We start from the raw sequence: 27,789 nt of genomic DNA on the forward strand, positions 1-27,789 counted from the left end.
TTGGAATGGTAGATATGGGACCTTGAATGGGCTAAACACTCGAGAAAACTTTTCAAGTTAAGTTCATCCAAAAAATATATATATAAAATATTGTTATCACAAAAGAGGAGTAGTTGCTCTTAATTTGACATAGAAATGAAAGACAAAAAGAAAAAGGAGTCTTTACTTCTTGTAGAGATAACTTTTCTTACAAGATATTTACTTTAAAGAAAACTACTTTTTAACTAAAGCAAGCTTCATTTATTACTTGTCCTCACTTACTTTATTTTTGGTGGAAGTAAGTAAAGTTCTGTTTATTGTTGTTATCCAACCAAAATATTATTTGCTTTTTACAAAATGGTTTACAAAGTTTATTACATTTTTGAATTTCATCATTCACTTTAATTTATTAAAGAGACGTGTTATACATCCTTCCTCAATCATTCTTACATCATTTCAATTTTTAAAATCTGAATAATTTTGAAAATTGAAAGAACAAGGGGAAAACCGAATCATTTCTCTTCATTAAATTGGTGAACTCTCCTAAGTCCTATCACAGCTTGGTTAGACGTATTGGAAAGCTTGCATTCCTCTGCCAGAACAAGATGTATTGATTTCTACATCATCCCATTATTTGATTGGTCGTCCAATTAATAATATATAGTTTCACTTTGAATGTAGGAACATGTCAAGACTAAAATTCAGAATTGCCACAAAGTACTAGCTAGGTACCGCCAAACAGCTTAGTTTGCTTCTCTTGCATATCAGCCACTTGAAATATTGAAACTTTCAGCACATCATCCATCCCTCTTCATCAGTGAACATGATGCTTAATTATATAACCTCAAAAGTTTATACTTATCTCCCCACAACTTCACCTGCAAAATACCAACCAATATTCTTCCTGCTGAAATTCTTTTGGTACCCACCAAAGTGTCCATTAATTGTTCAATTTTGTCTCTCAAATTGCTGCAAAATTTTCTACTATTGAGGGTAACTGCAGAAAATTCCATTGTCCAACACAATGATGATATGAAAGACTTCAAGAATCAGGATTTGAAGGAAAATAAATAAGTACATAAAAAAGACCAGACATGAAACAATTAATATCACCAGATCATGAGTTTAGCCAAGTTACTTATAAGTCAGACATATTTAGTTCACTGCTTAGTCAATAGTCAGCCAGGCGAAATATTGAGACGTTAAGCGCAACAGGGTTCATCTTGATCAGCTCAAAGACACACACATCTCCTGCTTCTAAATCATTGTCCCTGCAAAACTGAGCCCACCCTATATTCTTTGCTTTACTTGAAACTGTATGGCCATAGCACCAGGAATCCCATTGTTTTCCGTCAGTAGTCTGAAGCTTGACAAACTGATCACCCCCAGTAAGATGCTCGATAGCAAATCCAACAGGCACATACTGCACAAGAAACAAGGATTGCAACCAATAATGATTACATTCAAAGAGAGATTTGAAAAACATGATCGCATCATGTAGAATTAGAAACGCTCACCAAAATAGATTGCACTATCTGATAGGGCCGCAAGATGCTCATGAACGAAGGACTTGCAGGCTTCAACATTTTTGCTGCTTGGATTGCTCTCTCTCGGCTGGATGTGCCACAAAATCTTTCACCAACATATCTTTCTCTATCCACTTCAGGTTTTGCAGACAGCTTATCTGAGTTGGATATTTCAGTTTCGTTCACCTTATCATGCCTTGATTCTGTTGCATCATTTAATTCCATTGTGTCCGCCTCATCTTCCATGTTACAATCCTCGCTCAATGGATACTCAATCTCAGTTGCAGTAGTATCGAGTACAAGAACATGGAATTTTGAATTTCCTTCATATCTGAAGACTAAAAGGTAGCCATAATAAATTGAATGGTATTCCATAAACTCCGTCCAACCATCATCAAACCAAATCTCGTTGTTGCCTTTCTCCAACCCCACTTGCCAAAAATGACCATTGGGAACAGTGAGTGTAGCAACAGCAGACAGTTCATCCCCAAATTCCATTACAAACTTTTCTGGGATTCTCTGCATGCAGCCACCAAAGCACGTTATATTATCTCAATTCCAATGTGAAATAGAATCAAGGAAACATGCATGTGATGCAGATTAGTGCTACTGCTGCATAAACCAATAACTTCAAATGCTTTGTTTAAAGGTTCCAAGTTCTGGTTTTTCCCGGCCCTATTATGAGTTTTTTAGCCAAGTAAAAATTCGCTAAACATATAAATTGGCAGTGGCAGGGAAATTCTATTAAAATGAACGAAGAAAAGCAGCAACTTGGATTGAGCATCGAGGTTTCATACTTTTTGGTGAACAACAATAAAGCAATGGCATGTAACTTCGAGTTGCACAGGAATTTTAACGGCTTAAGAGATGAATTTCAATACCAATGTGTTGCAAACAAAAAACAAAAGATATTGACATTGAACAACAATCTACATTTTCGAGAAATTGTTAATTAGCCAAGGGAGTGAGACCATAAACTTCCTAGTGACAGCACAATCATTCTTTAATTTCCCTCCATTTTGTTTATTAATGTTTATTTATTTGGTAGACAAGATTAGTCATTAAATCTTACGCTCACTTTACCTCCCTGCCTTTAACCATTATGCTCACTTCAAGTCTTCAACCATAAATTCTTAGAAAGTTCCAAAACGCTTTGCACCCAAACCCAATCACTAATTATTATTTATGAGATAAATATGTCAGAATAATTATTTTACTTGGCTTACATTGATTGTGGGTTTTGGTTTCCTAAAACCGGTTGGACACATCCTAGAATGACAGGCTCAGATGCTGGTGTGTTGGATGATCACTAGCTACTGAGTTATTGGGTTCTTCCTAGAATAAGATTTAAGAAATAAAAATGCCAACTTTACAACTTTGACATGTTAAAATTATTTTTTAGTGGCAAATATACGAGTTAATTTAAATAATAAACAAAATCATCTATCTCCATCCCATTTTAAAACGTACGGCACCAGAATAATCACAAACAAGTAAGCAGGGTAGCTAGGGAGAAGCCATTACCAATTTCTTGTCGTGAACGGTAGAGGGGAGTATGATCTTGAAGAAGTGCGTGGGTTTCCTTCCACCCATAGAACTAGATGGCCGGCGATCATAGCTCCGGTTGGGCACCACTGGAGTCCGGCGAGTCCTTGATCTGTTCCCTGCCATAGTTAAGAAAAAAAGTATATCACGATGGTTGGCTGATTTGAGTGGGTGCTGCTGCCTTTCATATCCGCCGTCCACGGATAAAAACCTCTGTGTTTTGTTATGTTCTTTCAGTCCAAGGATGGTTTCTACATATAATTTATCCGTACTGGAAGACAATTAGGGTGTTTTTGATTGAAAAGTGTTTTAACGAAGTATAAAGTGAAATCAATTTTGAGTTTTGTACAAGTTTTTTGTGAAAAAATTTACCGTGAAAGTGGTCAATAGAGACAGTGAACAGATTATTTTCAGGTGATGTCACTGATATGGTGCAGGCAAGATGGGGTGGTGAGCTTCACGTGGGTAGACAAGCTTTTAGAGCCACTCTCATGCAAGTTACCCTCTGTTCTATAGGCATGCATGATGCAACAGTACCCATTTAAAGCATCTCCAGGCTCCAGCTAGCAGACGCTATTATGGATTTATGGAAATTTTGGGTATAATCAAAACCCTTTTTCTTTCGTGATTTGTCAAAAGATCTCTAATTTTATTGGGCAGGTTGTATTCTGTATTCGTAGGTAAGATGTTTGTCAAAATGCCCGAGTGAGATACTTTTCTCTTGTTAATATTCTCAGGAATTTTACATATCGTGCTATTGCATAATCTATTGACTAATTTCATTTTATCTTGTAGGTTGTTGTTCTGGAAGTGGTATTTAAGGGGATGAAGGGAATGAGCCTCTATGGAAATTTTACTTTTCATCATCTAGTCGGTTGGCCAGAAGATGGTTTTCGTTTATGTTTGGAAGATGGGAAAACCTTTCATCAGGATGCGCGGCAAAAATACCACTTTTACAACAACAAATCAAAACTTGACACATCAGCCAAGAGCATAAAATTCAATAGAAATGAAAACACCTTGTCATCTAACCTATTCAATAGAAAATTCTCTTCATTTTCCCCCTCTCCTACATGCTCCAGCACGCTCTCTCTCCCTAATTCCCCTGCCACCACCAAGCAGCGCCTTCGACCACCACCAATTTTCGCCGCCCACCATGAAGGCCAAATGCCAACCCACGGTTGGGTCAAGGCCAGACCCAGCCGTGGGTCTGGCCGTGACCCACAGCTGGGGCAAGGCCAAACCCAGCCGTGGGTCACGACCTGGCCTGGGTCACGGCTATGCTGTCGTGGGTCTGACCGTGACCCACGGCTAGGTAAGCAGCCAGACCCAGCTGGGTCTTTGGCCGAGTCCCCGTGCGTGGCCACCAACATCATCTCTCTCGGGGCGGATTCCGGCGGTGGCTCCATGGATTCCGGTGGCGGCGTTTGGCTGGAGGGGTGGTCTACGGGTTGGTGGGTTATTAGAAGATGTAATCTAGTGTTTTAGTTTTAGTGTATTTTGGTATATGTTTGTGCTTTTAAGTGAGGTGTCAAATTTTTATTGGATGCTGCAACAGTTGGGTTTTAAGAAAGGACCTGATAATAGGAGTTCTCTTTGAAGATTGCATGTTTATTTGCCTTTTTTGTTTCCTGGGTCCTCAATTCTCCTGTCTTATGGGAAATAAATGGTGTTATATCGACTCCTAAAGCAAAATTAATTTGTAAATGGTGTTATATTGACTGCAAATTTGGCTTCCTTTATTTTACATTTTTCTTTTTCTGTAATTAGCTTACTGGTATTACATCCAATGGAGTGTTGAGTTCCACATGTTTGCAATGTCTTGGACTTGAAGATTGCTTTTTTTTTCTTTTTTTTTTGGCATATCCACACAACGGAAGGGAGGGAGATTCGAACTAGTGACCTCCGCTTCATTAGGCATGGTGCACAACCGATTAAGCTACCCCTTAGAGATTAGAAGATTGTTTCTGTCAATGGGGGCATTTGCTAATTGGTGGATCCGTTTATTAATGAAAGTGTAATTTCTTTTTTTTTTAGTAACATATTCGAGCTTTGAAATCTTATACAAGTGGGAATATCCCCACGAGAACCTTTATTTCCTTTATTTAGAATGCAAATTTTATAATAATGGATAATTGAAGTATCACATCTTTAAATAAAGATCCACTTATTGAAATAAATAAGAAAACTACTAGTAATATAATTGAATCAATAGTCAATTTGCCAAAGGCTCTCTTGCACAACTTCTTGTAGAATAAGGAGACTTCTTTCAATTAAATATCGAGATTTCTTTCAACACCCTTTCAAAGCATCTCCAACAACATATGCTTTAAAGTACTTCATGGATCCGGCTCAAGGCAAATTACTTTAAAGCCTTTTCTTCTCTTAATATAGAGGATTTTGTTTGGATTCTTTGTATAGTTGCTGTTGTTTGCTTGATTGTTGGGCTTTCTTTAGTTATTTGGGTTAGCTTGATTGATTTTGTTGTACAGTTGTACAAGCAACTTGAGGTCCAGTCGAGGTTTACTCATGCTGGAGAGAACTGTGTGCTTTCTTTGTGTGGACTGAAAAATATTATTCATCCAAATATATACATATACATACACATAAGATTTGATGGAGGAAAACTAATATAAAAATACAACAATCTTGATCATGATTCCGTGGATGTTAAATTACAACCGAGACATACTAAGTGAAATAGAAATTAATAATATTGGAAGTATGGACAAGCTTACAGAAAGGGTTTTAGCATCAGGAACAGGTACCATGAGTACAACAAGCCATATTTATTGGCCAAAGTCCCTAAATATAAAACATACCTCCTTAAAGCTTCTGCATGTCTATGATCGAGTTTAGACATGTTGCTTCACAGCATAGTCAGCCAGGTGAAATATTGAGACGTTAAGCACAACAGGGTTCCTCTTGATCAGCTCAAAGACACACACATCTCCTCCTTCTAAATTATTGTCTCTGCAAAACTGAGCCCACCCTAAAGTCCTTGCATTAGGTGATGAGCACTTGTTACGGCACCAGGCATGCCAATGTTTTCCATCAGAAGTCTGGAGTTCGACAGACTCATGCCCAATAAGATACTTTTTAGTAAATCCACTAGGCACATACTGCACAACAGCACAAAGAAAGAATTAAGGATTGAAATAAGCATATTCAAAAGCGATATTTGAGAAACATGATCACATTGCAAAGGCTCACCAAAGAACAAATTCCACCTATATTCTTTTTCCCCGCAAAGGCCATGAATGAAGGACTTTCAAGCTTCAACATTCTCGCTGCTTCGATCGCTCTCTCTCTTCTTGTGGGCATCAAGACTCTTCCTTTTGAAGATGTGCCAGAAAATCTTTCCCTACTGTATCTTCCTCTATCTACTTCATGTTTTGCAGACAGCTTATCTGGGTCAGACATTTCATTTTCTTGTTTCAACTTGTCATGCCTTGATTTTTTTGCATCATCTGATTCCATTACATCCACCAGATCTTCCAATTCACCATCCTTGCTCCATGTAGATGGAATTTCAGTTGCAGTATTATCAAATACAAGAACATGGAATTTTGAATTTCCTTCATATCTGAAGACTACAAAGTAGCCATAATGAATAGAATGGTATTCCATAAAATCCTGCCAACCATTATCAAACCAAATCCCGTTGTTGGCTTTCTCCAATCCCACTTGCCAAAAATTACCATAGTGATCGGTGAGCGTAGCCACAGCAGACAATTCATCCCCAAATTCCATTACAAACTTTACAGGGATCCTCTGCAGCCACCGAAGTAAGTTATATTGCCTCAATTACAATGTGCAATGAAATCAAGGAAACATGTGATGTGGAAAATATATGGCTTCTAATCCTTACAAATGTAAAATAAGTGAGCCTTGGTGAAGTGCTGCACAATCCAGAAAGTTCAATTGAACTTTTTAAAGGTTGATCTGCCTTCTGGTTTCTCCCCTTGTTATGAATTTGTTGGCCAAGTAAAAACTACCTAAGCATTCTAATGGCAAGGCAATTCCATTAAAATGAAACAATGGAAAAACATACTTAGACAACTCGGATTGAGGTTTCATAATTTTGGTTTCATACTTAGACAACTCGGAAAAACATACTTAAACAATGGAAAAATAAACCCAGAACAGCAAAACAAAAAAAAATGAAACAACAAAAGGTCTGAGCACTACAAGGTTTGAGCACGAAACAATCATCTGTTTCAACAATGCGTATTGATATATAAGAAATGCAATTAAGACCCAGAGAAATCAAGTCCCCCTGCGGATCCAGCCCAAAATCACCATCAAAATTCTATAAATCAATTGAGGAAAAAAAATTTGAAACCAAATTCGAGACATGCAGTGTTTGGGTTCTTCCTCAAACACACAAGAACTAAGCAAATCCATCGCTAATTTACTGCAACTGCAAGCAACAGCACTAGAATATTCAAGAAATGAAAAACAGACAAACAAACAAGCAAGCAACGTAGAGAGAAGGCATTACCAGTTTCCTGTCGCGAATGGTTGAGGGGAGTATGACCTTGAAGAAGTGCGAGGGTCTCCTACCCGCCATAGAACTTGACGGCCGGTGGTCATAGCTCCGGTCGGGCACCACTCTAGTCCGGCGAGTCCTTGATTTCTTAGCTGCCATAGTCAGTAAGAAAAGTGTTATGACGATTGTTGATTGATCCAACGGTGGAAATGCCTCGAAGCAACTCTGCTCCCCTCAGGATCAACCGTGTTCGAGAGCTCGCAGTGGCTAATTTAACCGGCGGTAAATGGCTAAATGCAACGCAACTTTCACACCCACCGAATATATAAATTAGAAAATGCTTGTTGTGTAGTTTTTATTAAATTTTCTTATAAATTAATGTGGTAATTTATAGTTAATGACAGATGGCCCACAAGGACACCCACCGGTGGTCCTTGACTGAGATATTCTTCTTTCATTCTCAATACCATCTCCCCACCATCTCTTCCAATTGCATCTTGATATTTTCAAAATAAAAAAATAAAAAAAAAATTTAAGAGGAGAGATGGTCTGGAGATGGTCTGGAGAATGCATAGAAGCATTCCTCGTCCTTGACTCCTTGGCAATCTTGACAGATGGTCCACATGGACAAGTCGACAATAATTTGATTCTTTCAACTCCTTTTAACAGACGTCCAACTGCAACATCGCCAAACAAAATATATAATTATTTTAATTTGTTGTGTAGTGAAATAAATTAAAAAAATATCAATGCTCCAAATAATTTTTTTTTTAAAAAAAAATACACGTACATCCCTTAAATTACCATCTTACTGTAACAATTTTTCATTTCAACTATGAATTGTGTTAATATCCTACTTAAACTACTAAATCAATGTTAATTTTATCTTCAAGAGGTAGCTCAATCGGCTAAGATCACGCCTAATAAAGTGGAGATCACTAGTTCAAATCTCTCTTCCCCTCTTGTGCGAACATGTCAAAAAAAAAAAAAAAAATTAGTTTGTTATTATAAATAAATTTTTTTAACAAACAAAATTTATGAAGGGTATTTTGTCAATAAAATGGACATTCACATTGTTTTGAAAGTTTAGGAAGAACATTAACACAATTAGCAATTTGAAGAGGACATTGACAATAAGATAATAGTTTGAGGGAATATGTATGTTTTTCCCTAAAAAAAAATATTAATGATTTTGCAATTTAGCTTTAAATAAGATTTGGATTCTATTTATACCGATAAAAGATTCTTTACCATCACACTTTTTGCCATATTTCCTTCCGTTTAAAAACTTGCAATATAAGTGTACGATGTATCAATTCCTTTCAATTATCCTATTGTTATAATTTTTTGTTAACTCCAACCAACAATTGAAATGTTTCTTTTATCATGTAAAATTTATAAAAATACAAATATAACTTTAATTGAGAAAATGAAAATTTGAAAAAAATTTAAAAAATGAAAAAAAAAAAAAAAAAATTCTCTTCTTTTTTTATTTATTTATTTTATAAATGTAATGTTTTGATATTTTTACTCATTCTATTATAATTTAACGAAAAATCATAACATCGATGATTTAAAGGGGATGATATATTAGATATCTATATTGCAAAATTTCAAACTTTGAGAACACATTGCAAAAAGCTTGGCAATTTTGGGGGTTAAAGTTGAAGTTTTTTTCTTTTTTGTTTACAAAAGTTTGGTAACAATTTTATACTCATCGCCCCCACAATTAGGGGTGTACAAACGATTATTCTCTCTTAACTGCAACTGCTTTAAGCGGTTATCATTTTTAAGTAACCGCAATCAATCACAACCAACGGTTATGTGGTAATTGAAAGCATGTTAGTAACCACTTACTGCTTTTCAAGTAATGGACTTTTTGAGTAATTTTTATTGTTTTGGGCCTCTTTTAAACTTTTTTTTGGCATGTTTTGTTTTAAACCCTACTCAAATATTATTATCTTTAAATTTTATATATATATAAACTGATTAGCCATAATTAACCACTTTTACCTATTACTAATTGCAACTGAACTCGACAATTATGGGGTTGCAATTATTAATAATTATACAATTATATAATATGTAATTACCTGTTAATGACCGTCCCACCAGTACACCCGTGACTTCCTCACCTTAAACAAAAAAAAAAACCAATCTTCCTGTTGAAATTCCGAGACACAGCATGCATCGGACTCCTTTATACGAGGAACTTTGGGGGACTAATTCTATCCTAAACCCATCCATTGGCCGACATGTGTTGTGAGACTCGAACTTTGGGGGATTAAATTTATTCTCAATTTTGCTTTTATAATTGAATTTGAACCACCAAAGTTTAGAGTGTTGTTTACTTTCAGCTCCTTATTTTTTGCTTTTATCTAAAATTTTAACAAAACTCATAAACAACTTTTCCTCTCAACGTTAAATTTAACCATACCCAACCATGCTCGATCTCCATATCAAAAAAAAAAAAAAAAAAAAAAAAAAAAAAAAACGAAATTTATTTGTTTTTAAATTTTATTTTCACTCTCTTCCCTTCCCTCTTTCTCCTTTATTTGATTTTTTTTTTTTAAAAAAAAAAAACCTAGTTTTTACTTCTCTCCACTTACGACGCAAGTTTCTACTCTCTGTCTCTCCTTGCCATGACTTTCATATCTCCTTCAACCCCTCACAACTGACCTTCTGATGCAATGCGACTTAGTGTGCTACAACAAATAATAACATTAAGCAGCGGATAAATACTTCTAAATCTACAATTGACCTTCTGATGCAGCATGACTTAGTGAGCTGCAACGAATAATAACATTAAGCAATGGATAAATACTTCTAAATCTTGAGACCATCAAGAAATCTAAGAAATCTTCTTCATAAGAACTAGATGCTATCAAGGTTTTGAAGGAAATCAAAAAAGAAACTCAACTCTGAGTAATTTTTTTATTAAACAAAGTCAATAATAATCCAAAGCCACATTCTCAGGGCTCTAAGCTTCTATTTATAGCCCCAAGACTTCTAATCTTAAGATAACAATGAAATAAAGTCAGTTTAGAAATCTATAAAAGACAACTAAATCAAATAAAAGATTAATAAAGAAACCTAATTCAAATAAAGACTGAAAGATAAAATAGAATAAAAAGCTAACAAATAAACTTAATAAAAAACTGAAGTATAAAATAAGCCTTGAATTCCAACCTATATGTCTTCCCAATCCCCAAATTCCGATTTAGAAGACCATTTATCCCTCCCCTTCCCACTCCCTCTCCCCTTGCCGTTGGCACCACCACTTCCTCTGACCACTATGCGCTGGTGATGGGACTCTCGACTCTTCATCCCATTTAGTTAAAAAAATAATAATAATAAATAAATGATATTTACTTATTTAATGAAAAATTTAAAAATTAAATTTAGAGAAAATGTAAAGTCTGACGGCACCTGTCCAAGTCCACACATTGATGCTCAGAAAGACTACAAAAATTAGCCACCGAAGAAGAACAAAAAAACATAACATTAGACAAGAAGCATCGCAGGATCTCCCGAGTGTTTTAGGCTCCGAAGAAAACAAAATAACATAACATCAGACATGAAGTACCACTCCAGATCCTGAGTGTTTTAGACTAGTTATAAGACATTTGTTGTCAATAGTCAGCCACGTGAAATATTGAGACGTTAAGCACAATAGGGTTCCTGTTGATGAGCTCCAAGACACACACATCTCCTCTTTGTAAATTGTTGTCTATGCAAAACTGAGTCCATCCCTTCCCTATATTCTTTGCTGAATTCGGTTGATAATGATCATAGCACCGGGCATGCCATTGTTTCCCGTCAGAGTTCTGAAGTTTGACAAACTTATGCCCACTAAGATTCTTGACAGCAAATTCTGCAGGCACATACTGCACAACAAACAAGGATTGAAATAAGTATATTCAAACAAATATTTGAAAATCAAAGTCAAATCTTGTAGAAAGGCTCACCAAATTATATCGATGCACATGACGCGGGATGGCCATGAACGAAGGACTTGTAGGCTTCAACATTTTGGCTGCTTGGATTGCTCTCTCCCTTCCTTCTGCGGACGACCCACCAGAAAATCTTTTTCCAACCATTTCATTCTCGTTCAATTTGTCATGCCTTGATTTTGTTGCATCATCTAAGTCTATTATGTCCACCGGATCTTCCAATTCACAATTTTCTCTCCATGGATACTGAATCTCAGTTGCAGTACTATCGAATACAAGAACATGAAATTTTGAATTTCCTTCATATCTGAAGACTAAAAAGTAGCCATAATGAATAGAATGGTGTTCCATAAAATCCTTCCAACCATCATGGAACCAAATCTCCCTGTTGGGTTTCTCCAATCCCACTTTCCAAAAATGACCATTGGGAACAGTGAGCGTAGCAACATCAGACAGTTCATCCCCAAATTCCATTACAAACTTTACAGGGATCTTCTGCAACCACCAAAGTAATATTGATCAAGAAATGAGAAGACAGACAAACAAGCAAGCAACTAAGCAAGGAGTGAGAATATTGCATTACCAGTTTCTTGTCGTGAATGGTAGAGGGGAGTATGAACTTGAAGAAGTGGGAGGGTCTCCTACCCGCCATACTACTTGACGGCGGGTGATCATAGCTCCGGTTGGGCACCACTCTAGTCCGGCGAGTCCTTGCCATATATAGTAAGAAAAGTCTGATCACGATGGTTGTTTGATTTGATCCCACGGTGGAAATGCCTCGACGACGTTACTCTGCTCTCCCTCAAGATCTGATAAGAGAGCTCGGAGTGGCTGAATTTAAGTAGCCATTCTTAGCTGAAAGTACCTCGACGACGTTACTCTGCTCTCCCTCAAGATCTGATAAGAGAGCTCGGAGTGGCTGAATTTAAGTAGCCATTCTTTGCTGAAAGTAATTTATTATTCTTCTTACCAGCCATTCTCATGATTCACAGTGAAAGTGGGAAAATACCGATGGTAAATTGATTCTTTTAAGGTGATAAATTGTACTTGCATTGGAACTTATCAAAACAACAGCAATGACATTTATAAGTGTGCTGTAAAAAGTTGTGAGAGGAGAATCATCGCCGCCAAGAAAGAGTTTTGAACCCTTTTTTTTTTTTTTTTTTTTTTTTGGGAGAAGATAGAAATAAATTTGTTTGTTAGTGAAAAAAAAAGAAGGCTGACTTCTATTTATTAGAGAAATAAAAAGAAGATAAATTTATTCTAAACTCATTTAAAATAATGTAAAGTGTTTATAAATATTTAAAATGTATATTAAATTTTTAAGGTTATTAATAGTAATTTACTAACTTAATGTTTATAGACACTTAGTACTAGTACTATTTTAAGGAATAGGATCTTCTCCCGTTCATTTTGGACTGGAAAATATCCAGTTCATGGACAAGATTTCTAACTAAAGTCACAAATAGAACACATGTCAACTAACTAAAAATAATAATAAAATATTATTTTAGATTTAAATAAAATAATATTAGTTTATCCAGCCCAATGGCCATGAGGTGGTTTCGGCCACCCCAGACTGTCGGTCTGGGGTGGCCGAAGCCAACCCAGCCCGAAACTGTGGTGGTCCGGCCACCCCCTGGCCACCCCCTGGCCACCCCTTAGTATTTTATTATTTTTATTTAAATATAAAATAATATGTTATTATTATTTTTAGTTAGTAGATAGATGTCCTATTTGTGGTTCTAGAATTTCTAAGAAGAAATCTTAGCCATGAATTAGATATCTTAGATTTAAATAATAACATTTTATTTCAAGACCGAAGAGAATCAAATTCCTTATTTTAAATGGGTTTAAGGATATTTCATTCAGACTAATTTAGAATAAAAAGAATTTGTTGCTCATTTCACTCATTGTTTGAATAGAATTGGTTGATCAGGGATAGTACATCTCAATTGATGGGCCAGACCGGCGAGGCCCAAAACTGAGCTTATTACCAATGTTAATTATGATAAGGACTTAGGATTCGTTTGATAAACGATTTTGTTTTGGTTTTGTTTTGATACTGTAGCAAAAAGTAATTGATGTGAAAAAACGTAAGAATGTTTTTTTTTAAAAAAAGTAAGAATGTTTGGTATGGAAAAATGAAAAAAAAAAATATATATATATATATATTTTATAGTGATTTTTTTTATTTGAATAGTAATAAAAAATGATTGATGGGATGTAAAAAGTAAGAGAATATTAAAAAAATGAAAAAGTGAGATGAATAGTATAATGTCAAAACCATGGAAAAACGTTTATCAAACAAAGCCTTTACGTTCTCAATACTTTCGGAAAGAATGCATTTAGATAGAGAAATAGAAAGTAATTTTGTTTTTAAATTTATAAAAAAATGCTGCTGAGAATGCTCCTTATACCCTCAATTTTTTTAACAGATTTTTTTCTTTGGTACGTTAGTCATTTTTTAAAACTTATTGAATTATAATTATCAAAACTTCAAACAAAAATAACAAAAATATTTGTTTTTACGCATTACATGCTTCTGTAGAGAGTTTTCCTCCGACCTGTCATTAGTTCTTTTAGTTTTTATTTTTCTAAGCAATACACGCATGCTGGCAGAGCAGCCTCCATAAAAGAACCATCAATACCAGCGGTTGAGAGCAGCTTTTACATGCATTAAAGATCAATTTAAAGGCTTTTTTTCTTTTAAATATTATTATTATTAGTAGGGCTGGTTAGATTAATCGGTTACCGATTACCTGCTGTCTACCGGTTTCGACCGAATCGATATTAACCATAACCGATATGCCGATATCCTTATCGGTTAAAAAATGTATACCGGAATCCTTATCGGTCCGGTCCAGTTCGGTTAAGGAGTTCTTATCGGTTAACCGGTTTAACTAATAAGAACCGGTTAGGTAATGGTCCAAAACGACGCCGTTTTAGAGAGGTTATATAAACCTCTCTAACTCAATAATCGGTGAACCCTAAGCCCCTAAAAATCACGCCTCTCTTACTCTTAGTCTCTCGCGGCCTCGCCTCTCTAAGCTCTCTCTCTCGCCTGAATCGCCTAACTCAATAGTCAGCAATCCTTGGCCATCACCTTGCCTGGATACTTTTGGCGAAGAGGTAGACTTTTCTTGATGAACCCGTATTTTCTTGTGGCTTTGAATGAATTCTTCTTCTGTTAATTTTTCTTCCTCAAAAGGGTTTTTTGCCCATACAATTGATTGGGTATGGGTTTACTTCTTGATAAGGTTAAATGTGAGGGAAACTGTGGTTTATGGGGATTTTATTTTGTTTTTCGTGTTTTGAGTTCGATGTGGCTTCTGTCTGTCTGTCTCTCCCTCACTAGCTTGCACATTTTCCTGAGTAAAGCTTTGTTTGGTTCTCAGTAGAATCTGAAGGAAAGCGTGCATGTTTTCTGGGAATTTGCTTTTGTTCTTTCATATTTGCGTGTTATGTGGGTTCTGTTTCACTCTCTCACCGGCTCAGGTACTCTTTCTGAGGGAAGTTCTGTTTGGTTCTCGAGAAAATCCGAGGGTAAATGGAGGGGAATTGGGCTCAACAAAAAGTATTTGGGCTCAACAGAAAGTATTTGGGCTCTCAAAAGTCAAAAACACTCATTTTTTGTCCAACAAAATAAATCAATATAAAGTCCATGCCTAAACCGGTTAACCAGTTTAACCAAACTGTTTAACCATATACTGTTTTAACCGAAATTATCAGTTATAATTCTTATTGGTTCGGTATCAGTTAATAAACCGTTTAACCGAAAATTATCGGTTAATAACCGATAAGGTCCAAAACCGGACCGTTTTAACCATTACCCAGGCCTAATTATTAGCTCTTTAATTGATAAATCAACACAACTCTTTCACATTCATTTATTAATTTTTTATGATTGATGTACATATTATAAGTGATTTTTTTTTTAATCACTTAAAAGACTTCTATTTTATTGCTATAATTAACTTATAAGAGTATTCACAATGGAGAAGCCAATTTTTTATGTAAAATAACTCTTCAAAATTCACTTTATCTAGCTTAGTTAATAAATTTTTAAAGGCCTCCTACATCCAATTAACTATATTTTTATCTATATCATTTAAATATTATTTGTTTACTCTTTATTGGGAAAAAGTTTTGGGAAAAGTTATTAGGAAAAAAGTAGGAAAAGTTTTGGAAAAAAGAGAAAACAAGTGAGTGAAATAATAAAAAATAAAATGGCTCACTTGAACAGTATTGCTACATTTAACTTTTTTTTTTTTTACTCTTCCAATCAAATATCTATTTTGCATTTTTTTTATTAATCCAATGTAGGAGGTTTTTTACAAATCTACTATCAATACATGATTTGCTCTCTAGTTCAAAATGAACGGGAGAGTCATTACTTTTTGAAAATAAATCTTGGGGCAACAAATAAGACACGTGTCCCACTAATAAAGAATAAAATAAAATATTATTTAAAATTTTAAAAATAAATAAACAAACAAATTAATAAAAAAACAAGGGGTGGCTGACCATTCCATCTTGGCCATAGGGAGTGACCGGCCACCCTCATTTTAGCTAGGGGGTAGCTTGAGCCACGCCCAATGGCTAGCCAAGGGTGGTCCATGTCCCCGAACCACCCCCAACTTACAAAAGGGGGTGGTTGGGCCACCCCCAAGAGCCTTGGGGGTGGCCAGCCACCCCATTATTTATTGTTTTAAATCTTAAATAATATTTTATTAGTTTTTTTATTAGGTGGACACGTGTCCTATTTATGGTCCTAGGATTCAAGAATCATGAATTGGACTAGAGATGATCCGGATCCTTTTAGTTTCTCTACCTAGTTGACTTAAAAAAAAAAAAAAAAAAAAAAAAAAGATAATGAGAAAGTTATTGGGCCTAATGTAAGGGTCTGTTTGAGATTGTGGTTTCAATAAGTACAATTTTAAAAATTATGCTGGGAATGGCCACGCGGCCACTCCATGGCCTAGGGGTGGTTGTGCGCCACCCATTGGGGTGGCCGCGCACGACCCCTAGATGGGCGGGGGTGGCAGCGAGTCGCCCCTCTAGGGGTGGCTTCTCCTCCAACAAAAAAATAATTAATTAATTAATTTTTTTAATTCAGAATTAATGTATAATTCAGTATGGTTGTGTTTGTTTTTGGATTTTTGATATTGGGTTATCTTGAAACCTTAAATTCATCTGACGGCTACTGGCTAGGATTAATAAACTCATTTTTCTTAAATATAGGAGGAAATCTGAATCCGCCCACAACACATTTGGGAGAGCAGCCTCCATAAAAAGCCATCGAATCATCGATACCAGAGGTTGAGGGCATCTTTACATGCATTAAAGAGCTATAAGCAACTTAGGAAAAAGCTCAAATTACTACTCAACTCTAATGATATAATATTTTTTCCAAACTTTAGTTGTGGTTAATGGACAACATTCTAATAATTTAGGATAAATATTTGTTTTGATCTAAAGTTTAAAACGACATTTAGTTTAATAGATAATAAAATAGGAATAATGTAACATTTTTCCGATCAACGTGGACAATAGCAACACTAAATTAATTCTTCTAAGGTGTATAATTTGCATTGAAACTTGTCCAAAAAAAAACAGCAATTAATGGCATTGATTTGACGTCTGGCTCCTTGTCAATCGTCAACTAAAAATTAACAAATCACCGGATGGTCTAGATCCATCGAAGGAAAAGGAAAAGACCAGATCAGGATATCCCTAGTTTAAACTTTAAACAAGTTATTTTGTCAGACATTTGGTTAATTGCTTAGTCAATAGTGAGCCGTGTGATTTATTCGCTGCCGTAAATACATGAAACACTGCCCATCTGACCTTGAGTGGCAACCTTATGATGCATACAAGAGGCCCACATAAACACGTGCAACTGAATTTTAATATTTCTCACTAATTTTGATGTAGCATCCTCATTTTATATTAGAAAGGGGAGTTGCCCACATAGAATTAGTAATTTATAGAAAGACATTGCATTGAATCTTAATAATCCATGACAAAAATGATTTATGTGTTCGAGTTGCATGCCCAGGAAACATGCATTAAGGAATAAGAATAATAAACTCATGTTTTGCTAGAAAACATACGATTTGATGGTGAAAAATAATATAAAAATACAGCAAATCCTGATTCTGTGGATATATGTTAAATAATAACAGAGACATATTAAGTGTAGTAGAAACTAATTGGATTAGTAGTACGGACAAGCTTACAGAAAAGTTTTAGCATCAGGAATCTTGTGTACAAGCCAAGCCATACTAGTAAAAGCCCATGCATATATGAAAACAAAATCAAAAACCATACACCCTTGGCCTTAAAGCTTCTGCATGTCAAACACCACCAACTATGAGTTTAGACAAGTTATGCGTGTGAAAGTTAGTTAACTTCATAGTCAGCCAGGTGAAATATTGAGACCTTAAGCACGACAGGATTCCTCTTGATCAGCTCAAACACACACACATCTCCTTCTTCTAAGTCTTTGTCTCTGCAAAACTGACACCACCCTATAGTTTTTCCTGATCTTGAATTCCCACCATGGCTACCATAGCACCGGGCACGCCATTGTTTTCCATCACAAGTTTCAAGTTTGACAAACCGATGCCCCCTAAGATACTTGCCAGCAAATTCAAGAGGCACATACTGCACAAGAAACAAGGATTGAAACAATTGTGTATATATATATATATTCAAAGTGATATTTGAAAAACATAATCACATCATGTACAAAGCTCACCAAATGATAACCTCGTTTACTTATATGATATGGGCGCACGAAGGCCATGAAGGAAGGACTTGTAGGCTTCAACATTTTGGCTGCTTTGATTGCTCTCTCCCTTCCATCTGCAGACGACCCACCACAAAATCTTTTTCCAACCAACTCATCCGAGTGAGGCATTTCATTTTCGTTCAAATTTTCATGCCTTGATTTTGTTGCATCATCCAAGTCTATTATGTCCACCGGATCTTCCAATTCACAATCTTCTCCCCATGGATATTGAATCTCAGTTGCAGTATTATCAAACACAAGAACATGGAATTTTGAATTTCCTTCATATCTGAAGACTAAAAAGTAGCCATAATCAATAGAATGGTATTCCATAAACTCCTGCCAACCATCATCAAACCAAATCTCCCTGTTGTCCTTCTCCAATCCCACTTGCCAAAGATGACCATTGGGAGCAGTGAGTGTAGCAACATCAGAAAGTTCATCCCCAAATTCCATTACAAACTTTACGGGGATCCTCTGCAACCACCAAGGTGGATCAGTTATATTGTCACAATTACTATATATGTGTAATGAAGTTAAGGAAACATGCGTGTGATGCAGATAAATATATGGCTTATAATAAGTGCTGCACAAACCAATAACTTCAATTAATTGTTTAAAGGTTGATCTAGCTTCTTCAGGATTCTTCCCCTGTTATGGATTTAACTTTTAGCCAAGTAAAAATTGCCTAAACATATCAGTTGGCAAGATAATTCTACCAAAATGAAGCATGGAAATGCATACTTGGACAACTCAGAGCATTCCAATTAAACTTTTCTCTAAATTTGAAAACACTCACAAAAATGGCCTCTTAATAAGCTCTCTACTCTATTTTAAATTTAAGAAAACCCAAGTTTGAAGAGATCAATTAGAATGCTCTAAAAAGAAGCTCTCCAAATACTAATTGCGAAACCGCTCTCCACTTTCTCTTAAAAGAAGAAAAAAGTCAACTTTATTTTTTTACATTATCAAACAACTTTCTATATTTTTTTCTCACAAAAAAAATTTCGAACTCATTTATACTTTTTATCACATCAATCAATTCCTTCCTCATGATCCTCTTAAAACCATTTACTAAACACATTCATTAGATTGAGGTTTCATAACTTTTGCTCGACTACAGTGAAGCATTGGCATGTAACTTTGTGATGCACAATAATTCTAAGGGCTCAGTACTCAATACATTGTCCAAAGAATAATGTTATTCTGTACATCTATTTCACAGGCTGTATTGGCATGTTTTAAATAACTTCTTATGTAAGCCATTTCAAAAAGTAATAAAAACCACTTAGAACACGCCACTAATATACAACCCTAATATTTGCACCTAATTACTATACGAGTTAATTTAGATAAAGGAAATCATCTATCTCCATCCCATTTTGAAAATGCAAAAATGGGTCGAAAAATGAAAGTAGCAATGAAATATCTGTTTCTTGTTAATTCCAAGAGCCAAAACAAATAAGAACCAAGAAACCCATCATGGTATCATACATACTACCATGAATGCACTGCATGCCAGAATATTTAAAGAAACGAAAAGACAAAGAAATAACAAGCAGCAAGCAAGCAATTAAGGAAGAGATTGAGAAGGCATTACCAGTTTCTTGTCGTGAATGGTAGAGGGGAGGATGATCTTGAAGAAGTGCGAGGGTGTGGTAGCCGCCATCGAACTTGACCTCCGGTTGCGCACCACTCTAGTCCGGCGAGTCCTTGACATATCTCTATTGTTGAATATTGATCATGCGGTAGAAATGCCTGGAAGCTATATCCTGCTCCCCTCAGGGTGATCGGTTCTGACTCTCTATTAGGAACTCAAAATGCTTTGAGTTACATATTCTCAGTGAGTGGAGTGTTGAGAGAGACGTGAAAGAGAGGTTTCAGAAAAAGTGAGGAGGTTCAGCTGACGTCTTGAGGTTCAGTGAGTGGAGTGACGTGAAAGAGAGGTTTCAGAAAAAAGTGTTGACGTTCATGAGCTGACGTCTTGGAGTACTCATGCTCGTGGGTATGAAGATCCGGCGTAAATATAACTGCAGCGTACTATTGTTAAAAAAATGTAACCAAAGGGAGACAACTATATAGAGAGAACAAGTTGTCGTTTATGCCCATTGTATAATTGGAGAGTTGTTTGGGTGGAATGAGACAGAGTGAGTGAGAATATGGAATAGCCCAACGTTTCTGTTTTGTTTTGTTGTTTTGTTTTGTTGTGTTTTTATATGTTGAATGTCACCACTTTGGCTTTTTGGATAAAAAGCAAAAAGTAAAGACAAAAATACTGGAGAAGTGAGTTTGTTCTAAATTAAAATATTGCATAGACAGCACCCGCAAGAATAAAAGAATGCTACGATTTTTAGTGATGTTTTTTATTTTTAATCTTATATTAAAAAAAAAAAAAAAAAAAAAAAAAAAAAAAAAAAAAACCAGAAACCAGTGGGATAAGGATTTTTTTTATTTATTTTTTTTAAAAAAAACAATATTAGCATAACATTCCTCCCAAAAAAAAACCACCCATCAACCTTGTATTCAATATTCTTATTATATGCATAATTTAAGAAGAGGTAGGAGTGTATAAGTGGTTGCGATTAGCGGTTATTGGCTAAAACCGCTAACTGCAACCACCTAAGGCAATTATTAGATTTTAATAACCGCAACCGCTCACCTTAGGCGGTTAGTGGTTATTGAATAACTAGCAGTTATTCAAACCAGTAACCCACAATTTTTTTTTTTTTTTTTTTATATGGGCTTTCAAACTTTTTGAAGTGTTTTAAACCTTTTTGTGCTTATTTTAAATAGTTTTGAGTCAAAGTGTTTCAAAAAATAATAAATATGATAAAACCCTATCTCTTAACTCGTATTTAAAACGACACCGTTTTGGTGTTTAATGACGTCGTTTTAATGTTATATTTTTAAAATAAAGGCAAAATTACCATTTTACTTTTTAAAAAAACGTCTTTCCTTTTTAAGGAACCGGCTCCTCTCTAGGACCTGATTTCCTAAAGAAAGATCCTCCTTGCTACTACTCAAGAGAAAGGCATGGAGAAAATTTTATTGGACCTAATATGTAAATATATGAATCACCACCCACCCATCTGGGCTTGAGTGGCAGTTGGACTAATTATATCTTTATGATGTATACAACATAATGTGCAACAGAATTTCAATATTTCACACTAATTTCGATCTTCATAATCCACCATGAAAATGATTTATCAGATAGCTAAAGGGTTCGAGTTCTATATATGCACAGGAAACTTAGACAAAAGTTCTTGCATCAGGAACCCATCAGTACAACACATAGCAGTGGACAAAAAACCAAAATATAGCAGAGACAAGTTATGCGTGCAAGTTAGTTAACTGCATAGTCAACCGAGTGAAATATTGAGACCTTAAGCACAACAGGCTTCCTCTTGATCAGCTCAAACACGCACACATCTCCTTCTTCTAACTTATTGTCTCTGCAAAACTGACCCCACCCTACAGTTTTTCCTGACTTTGAGCTACCACCACGATGCTCACAGCATCGGCCACGCCATTGTTTTCCATCACAAGTCTCAAGTTTGACAAACGGATGACCACTAAGATACTTGCTAGCAAATCCGACAGGAACATACTGCGCAAAACAAACAAGAATTGAAACAATTGTATGCGTATTCAAAGTGATATTTGAATAATTAGAAAAAAAAAAAAAAAAAAGTGATATTTGAAAAACATGATCAAATGACCATGTGCAAAGGCTCACCAGAGTACCACGTATATGATATGGGCGCAAGATGGCCATGAACCAAGGACTTTTAGGCTTCAACAGTCTGGCTGCTTTGATTGCTCTGCCTCTTCCTCTGGACATCATGAGTCTTCCTTTTGAAGATGTACCAGAAAATCTTTCCCTAACATATGTTCCCCCATCTACTTCATGTTTTGGGAACAGCTTATCTGAGTTAGACATTTCATTTTCCTTCAACTTGTCCACCTCATCTTCCAATTTGCAATTCTTGCTCCGTGGATACTGAATCTCAGTTGCAGTATTATCAAACACAAGAACATGGAACTTTGAATTCCCTTCATATCTGAAGACTAAAAAGTAGCCATAATTAATAGAATGGTGTTCCATAAAATCCTGCCAGCCATCATCAAACCAAATCTCCTTGTTGCCTTTCTCCAATCCCACTTGCCAAAGATGACCATTAGGAACAGTGAGTGTGGCAACATCAGACAGTTCATCCCCAAATTCCATTACAAACTTTACAGGGATCCTCTGCAACCACCAAGGTGAGTTATATTTTCACATGTGTGATGCAGATAAAAATATCTGTCGCAAAATAATTGCAGCACAAGCCTACAACTTCAATTAAACTTTTTAAAGATTGATTTGGGTTTTGGTTTCTCACCCCCTGTAGCCTAAACATATCAATTGGCAAGGTAATTCTAGTAAAATGAAACAGGGCAATGCATACTTTAAAGGTGCAGAAACCTCGTCAACAGAGGAAATTCAGTACCAAATGACGTTGAAGAGCTATCAACATTTTCGACAAGACATTGTTGGCTAGAATTTATTAATTAATTGTAGACATGTTGGAACTTCCTACTGACAGCGCAAGCATTCTAATTTCTGTCCATCCTCTTTATTTATGGTAGACAAGATTAATCATTAAAGTTTCTTAGAAAGTTCCAAAAAGCTTTGCACACCAATTGAGCCTCTTCGATTTCTAAGGTATAATCTTTAAACCCTAATCACTATTTTTAAATTAAATTATTCGAATTTTGTTATATCGATATAATTATCCGGAATTATATCTCCATATCCTACGTTGAACAAACAAAAATGGGTCGGAAATTGAAACTAGAAATGAATTAAACCTCTTTCTTGTTATTTCCAAGTGCCAAAACAAACAAGAACCAAGAAACCCATCATGGAATCATACTACCATTAACACAATGCTGCATGCAACAACAGCAGCAGAATAGTCAAGACATGAAAAGACAAAGAAACAAGCAGCAAGCATATGTTGTAGTGAGAAGGCATGCATTACCAGTTTCTTGCCGTCAATGGAAGAGGGGAGTATGATCTTGAAGAAGTGCGAGTGTCTCCTACCCGCCATACAACTTGGCGGCCGGTGGCCATTCCTCCGGTTGGGCACCACTCTAGTTCGGCGAGTCCTTGACTTCTTCGGTGCCATAGTTAAAAAAGTATTGTCATCCAACGGTAGAAATGCCTCGAAGCTACTCTGCTTCCCTCAGAAATCAGCTCCGATTCTCAGTGGAGTGGCTGATATGGCACGCCACGAAAGAGAAAAATCTTGATTCCGTGGATCTATGTTTGTTAACAACCGAGACACATTCAGTGTAGTAGGTATGGACTAGCTCAGAAAAGTTTTAACCCATGAGTACAAGCCATACACTAGTGGACAAAACCATAAATATTAAACAAAATCAAACACAAAAACAAAAACCAGATCCTTCATAGGTTCTGCATGCCTATGAGTTTAGACAAGTTATGCTTGAATTTCCTTCATATCTGAAGACTAAAAAGTAGCATAGTCAATAGGTCATGGTATTCCATAAAATCCTGCCAAGCATCATCAAATCGGATCAGGATCTCCTTTCATTATTAGGAGAATGGAAATTCTTCAATTTTTAATCTTAATCATCTATTTTTATTCAACAACTCATACGATGTCAACAACTCATACGATGTTATGCGTATTCCACTTAAATTAAATAATAAAACATTAATTAATTTTTTTCAAAATAAAAATTCAAATAAATTCAAATAAAAAAAATTGGGGTAACCAGCCACCCCCTAATCTAGGGGTGGCTTTGGCCACCCCAGACCGGAAGCCACTCCATGGCCCTCAATTTTTTTGGCCCTTGGGAGGATAGCCAGACCACTCCCAAGGGCCAGTCTGGGTGGCTTCAGCCACCCCTAGACTCAACTGGGGTGGCCAGCACCACCCCAATTTTTTTTATTTGATTTTGTATTTTTTTATTTGATTTTACTTTTTTAGTATTTTTATTTTCCTTTTAAAAATTAATTAATATTTTATTACTTAATTTACATGAGACATATGACATCGTATCGTATGAGCTCTTAGATAAAAATTGATGGTTGAGATTAAAAATTAAAGAATTTTCAACTCTCCGAATAATGGGAGGAGATCTCATCAAACCAAATCTCCTTCTTGGGTTTCTCAAATCCCACTTACCAAAAATGACCATTGGGAACAGTGAGTGTAGTAACATCAGACAGTTCATCCCCAAATTCTATTACAAACTTTTCAGGTATCCGGTGTGTTTGTCGAGGGCTTGAAAAAGGAAGTAGAATTGTAATAAATTTGGTTGATGTGAGAAAAAAAAAAAATTTAAATAAAAAAATACAAAAATTATTTTATAATATTTTTTTTAATTTAATTAGTAATAAAAAGTGATTGATGTAATATAAAAAATAAAAATTTAAGATTAATTTTTTAAATCTTTAGATCCGATCGATTCACTCTTTTGCTGAACACACCCAAAAGTAAGTTATATTAATCAAATTAAGGAAATACCTGTTTCTTGTCGTTTTCAAGTGCAAAAACAAACCAAATCTCGTTGTACCAGTATATTCAAGAAATTAATGAAAAGACAAAGAAACATACTGAGCAAGGTAATGAGAAGGCATTAATTACAAGTTTCTTCATACCTCCGGTTGCACCACTCCAGTCCGGCGAGTACTTTTTGATTTATTGGGTGCCATAGTTTTTTTTTTTTTTTTTTTTTTTTTTTTTAACACGGTGCCATTAGCAACACAACTTTCACATCGGGAAGCTTCCACTAACGTGAAACTGTCGCGTCGCTTTTAAACACTTCCACGCTTAACACTGCACGTGACTTTGGTTGGGTTTGACAGAAACAAAGTTGACTGGCGTAAAAAAAGAGGACCTTTCTCCGGATTGGGATCCCGGCAATGCATGGGAAATTGCAAATAAAAATGGCTGAAATCTTAAGTATTGAATTTCATCCGATGGTCTATATACTGTCACATGTCTATTTAATAAAAAAATGTTAAAATAATATTTAAGTTTTTTAAAAAAATATAAAACAAAATAATAAAAATAAAATAAAAAATTATAAAAAAAAGTATGGAGTCGCCGGCTACTTCATCTAAGACTTGGGGGTGGCTTCGAGGTGCCGGTTGGGGGTGGCCGAACCACCCCCAACAGATCCTTGGGGGTGGCTGGAGGCCAAACCCCAAAAAAAAAAAGAGAAATTGGGTTTCACCCTAGGGAACCATCCCTTAGGGCCATGGGGGTGGATTCGGCCACCCCCTAGGGCCCTAGGGGGTGGTTCGGCCACCCCTTAGGGCCCAAAAAAAAATAAAAAAAGGGTTTGGCCTAGGCCATGTGGGTGGCCAGAGCCACCCCCAACCGGCTCTGCCACCCCCATGTCTCAGATGGGGTGGCCGGTTACACCATACTTTTTTTATAATTTTTTATTTTTCTATTATTTTATTTTATATTTTCTTTTTAAAACTTAAATAATATTTTCGTATTTTTTAATGGGAAATCATATCTAAAATCCTTAGGTAAACGCGCTTTTATTAAAAACTTCCTTGATATTTTTTTTTTGAAATTTAGTCCCTAGGTCACTCGAAATTATTAGAAAATTTTGTATCGTCAATTTTTGTTAACTTCTGTTAGTCTACTCAAAACTCACCGTTTTATCTGATTAAAATATTATTTTTTTATTAATTTAATTTAAAAAATTCAATCTTTAAAAAAAATAAAAATAAAAATAAAAAAATAAAAATTGAAGGGTGGGTGCCACCCCTGGCCACCCCCCCCCCCCCAACCCCTATGGGGTGGCCGTAAGCCACCCCAGGGGTGGTTCGCCCACCCCCAGCCACCCCATGGGTGGAAAGGGGTGGCCGCGAGCCACCCCAAGCCACCCCATAGGTGGAAAGGGGTGGCTGCGAGCCACCCCAAACCACCTGGGGGTGGTTCGCCCACCCCTGGGGTGGCTTGCGGCCACCCCATAGGGGTTGGAGGGGTGGCCAGGGGTGGCACCGCCACCACTGGCAACCCTTCAAATTTTTATTTTTTATTTTTTAGATTGAATTTTTTAAATTAAATTAATAAAAAAAATAATATTTTAATCAGATAAAACAGTGAATTTTGAGTAGATTAACGAAAGTTAACAAAAATTGACGGTAGAGAGTTTTCTAGTAGTTTCGAGTGACCCAGGGACTAAATTTTCAAAAAAAAAATACCCAGAGAGTTTTTAATAAAAGCGCGTTTACCTAAGGACTTTAAATATGATTTCCCTTTTTTAATTAAAGGGACATGTGGCAAACTAAAGGCCATTTGATGAAATTCAATGGCTAGGATTTCAGCCATTTTTTATGGGCAATTCCCCATGCATTGCCGGGGATCCCGATCCCCTTTCTCCTTGCCGAGTTGAGATTTTCGGCTGCCTCAAGCGTCAGACATGACCTTTTTTTTAAAAAAAAATTTTAATTTTTTATTTTTAATTGGGGAAGAGAGATATTAAAGGAAAATTCAAATTTGAGGTATTAATACTAAATTTGAAGTATTAGCACTAAATTTATGATGATAAAATCCCGTTTAAGTGATACAGTCCCTCAAGGGTTAACCTTTCACCCATAGGTTTTAGTTTTAAATCAAAAAATAAATTTTGAGACATTAGAAATTAAATATTAACTTATTAAAATTTAACAAAAACAAAAAAACAAAATCTAGCAGGACTAGGAAGAAAGAGATTTTTTTACAATTTTTTTTTTTAATAAAATCACATCAGACTTTGGCAGACACTTGTCTACTCTTGGCAGCCTGATAGCAGAACTCCTCCTTGCCTTGCCGCCCTGAAAAATCGGCATAATGGGGATTTTGGTAGTCATGGTTCATGGAGTATGTTTCTTCCGCTTTCTTTTTTTTTCAATTTTTTTTTTAATATTTTTTTTTTTAAAATAAGTATTTTAAAATTTTTAACAAAATATAATAGAAAATTATAAGGCATAAAAAACATTATAAAAAATTAAAAGTATGATATTATAAATTAAGAGCTTTTTTAATATTAAGAATATAGTTTTAAAACGCGTAAAAGTTAAAGATGATTTGTAAAGTTATCTCTATTTTTTTATTATAGGTGGGTATGTGCAGTATATAATTGGATCTAATGTAATACTTTAACAGAATTTGTCGAGATTTTTGATTGAAGTTGATAGTAATGACTTATTTGTTATTTTTGCATACCATAAACAACTTATTGCAACCACGTAAGCTAATTTTGTATTATTTTTTTTCTAAAAAAACAAAAAAAATATCATTGAAGCTTCTAGCTAATTTTGTATTTTGTCAACTTATTCTCTCAAAGGAGCAAAGCATTATAAGGTAAAATGTGATAGTAAATGCATCATAAAAATGACATCAAATTTAAAACTTGATTGAATACAGAAATACTTTGTCAAAATATCTACGTTAATATCATAACGATAATAAAGCTTTA

The 27,789-nt window shown here is 35.5% G+C and overlaps 5 protein-coding genes and 1 long non-coding RNA gene across 8 annotated transcripts; 1 reads left to right on the forward strand and 5 right to left on the reverse strand.

Moving 5' to 3' along the window:
- Positions 1–1,082: 1,082 nt before the first annotated feature.
- On the reverse strand, positions 1,083–3,627 carry LOC132171677 (B3 domain-containing transcription factor VRN1). Of its 2 annotated transcripts, XM_088513531.1 has the most exons (4): positions 3,423–3,627; positions 3,030–3,169; positions 1,497–2,024; positions 1,083–1,402 (listed from the first exon to the last, which is right to left on the reverse strand). In XM_088513531.1, exons 2-4 carry the CDS (start codon positions 3,096–3,098, stop codon positions 1,151–1,153), a joined length of 849 nt encoding a protein of 282 aa, XP_088369657.1. In that variant the 5' UTR covers positions 3,099–3,169; positions 3,423–3,627; the 3' UTR covers positions 1,083–1,150. The 2 variants fall into 2 exon arrangements, with proteins under 2 accessions (XP_088369657.1, XP_088369656.1); XM_088513530.1 differs by having other exon boundaries at positions 3,030–3,627.
- LOC148587753 (uncharacterized) lies at positions 3,562–4,859 on the forward strand. Its single transcript, XR_015911485.1, has 2 exons — positions 3,562–3,649; positions 3,846–4,859. It is a non-coding gene; the product is annotated as an uncharacterized LOC148587753 (long non-coding RNA).
- Positions 4,860–5,662: 803 nt separating this feature from the next.
- On the reverse strand, positions 5,663–7,849 carry LOC148587754 (B3 domain-containing transcription factor VRN1-like). Of its 2 annotated transcripts, none has more exons than XM_088512931.1 (3): positions 7,555–7,849; positions 6,264–6,824; positions 5,663–6,172 (listed from the first exon to the last, which is right to left on the reverse strand). In XM_088512931.1, the coding sequence occupies exons 1-3, from the start codon at positions 7,699–7,701 to the stop codon at positions 5,906–5,908; spliced, it is 975 nt and encodes a 324-aa protein (XP_088369057.1). In that variant the 5' UTR covers positions 7,702–7,849; the 3' UTR covers positions 5,663–5,905. The 2 variants fall into 2 exon arrangements, with proteins under 2 accessions (XP_088369057.1, XP_088369058.1); XM_088512932.1 differs by lacking the exon at positions 7,555–7,849 and adding an exon at positions 6,922–7,513.
- A 3,285-nt stretch (positions 7,850–11,134) lies between these two features.
- LOC132171582 (B3 domain-containing transcription factor VRN1-like) lies at positions 11,135–12,343 on the reverse strand. Its single transcript, XM_059582978.2, has 3 exons — positions 12,079–12,343; positions 11,511–11,990; positions 11,135–11,429 (listed from the first exon to the last, which is right to left on the reverse strand). The coding sequence occupies exons 1-3, from the start codon at positions 12,211–12,213 to the stop codon at positions 11,175–11,177; spliced, it is 870 nt and encodes a 289-aa protein (XP_059438961.1). The 5' UTR covers positions 12,214–12,343; the 3' UTR covers positions 11,135–11,174.
- A 5,402-nt stretch (positions 12,344–17,745) lies between these two features.
- Positions 17,746–20,032, reverse strand: LOC132168175 (B3 domain-containing protein At4g01580-like). The gene is made up of 3 exons (XM_059579288.2): positions 19,892–20,032; positions 18,259–18,768; positions 17,746–18,164 (listed from the first exon to the last, which is right to left on the reverse strand). Exons 1-3 carry the CDS (start codon positions 20,009–20,011, stop codon positions 17,901–17,903), a joined length of 894 nt encoding a protein of 297 aa, XP_059435271.2. The 5' UTR covers positions 20,012–20,032; the 3' UTR covers positions 17,746–17,900.
- Positions 20,033–21,412: 1,380 nt separating this feature from the next.
- Positions 21,413–23,632, reverse strand: LOC132178682 (B3 domain-containing transcription factor VRN1). The gene is made up of 3 exons (XM_059591180.2): positions 23,319–23,632; positions 22,031–22,543; positions 21,413–21,901 (listed from the first exon to the last, which is right to left on the reverse strand). The coding sequence occupies exons 1-3, from the start codon at positions 23,463–23,465 to the stop codon at positions 21,638–21,640; spliced, it is 924 nt and encodes a 307-aa protein (XP_059447163.2). The 5' UTR covers positions 23,466–23,632; the 3' UTR covers positions 21,413–21,637.
- Between the last annotated feature and the right edge of the window lie 4,157 nt (positions 23,633–27,789).

The sequence above is a fragment of the Corylus avellana genome, chromosome 2, assembly GCF_965113065.1.
Source record: "Corylus avellana chromosome 2, dhCorAvel1.hap1.2, whole genome shotgun sequence".
In the NCBI taxonomy this organism is placed as follows: Eukaryota; Viridiplantae; Streptophyta; class Magnoliopsida; order Fagales; family Betulaceae; genus Corylus; species Corylus avellana.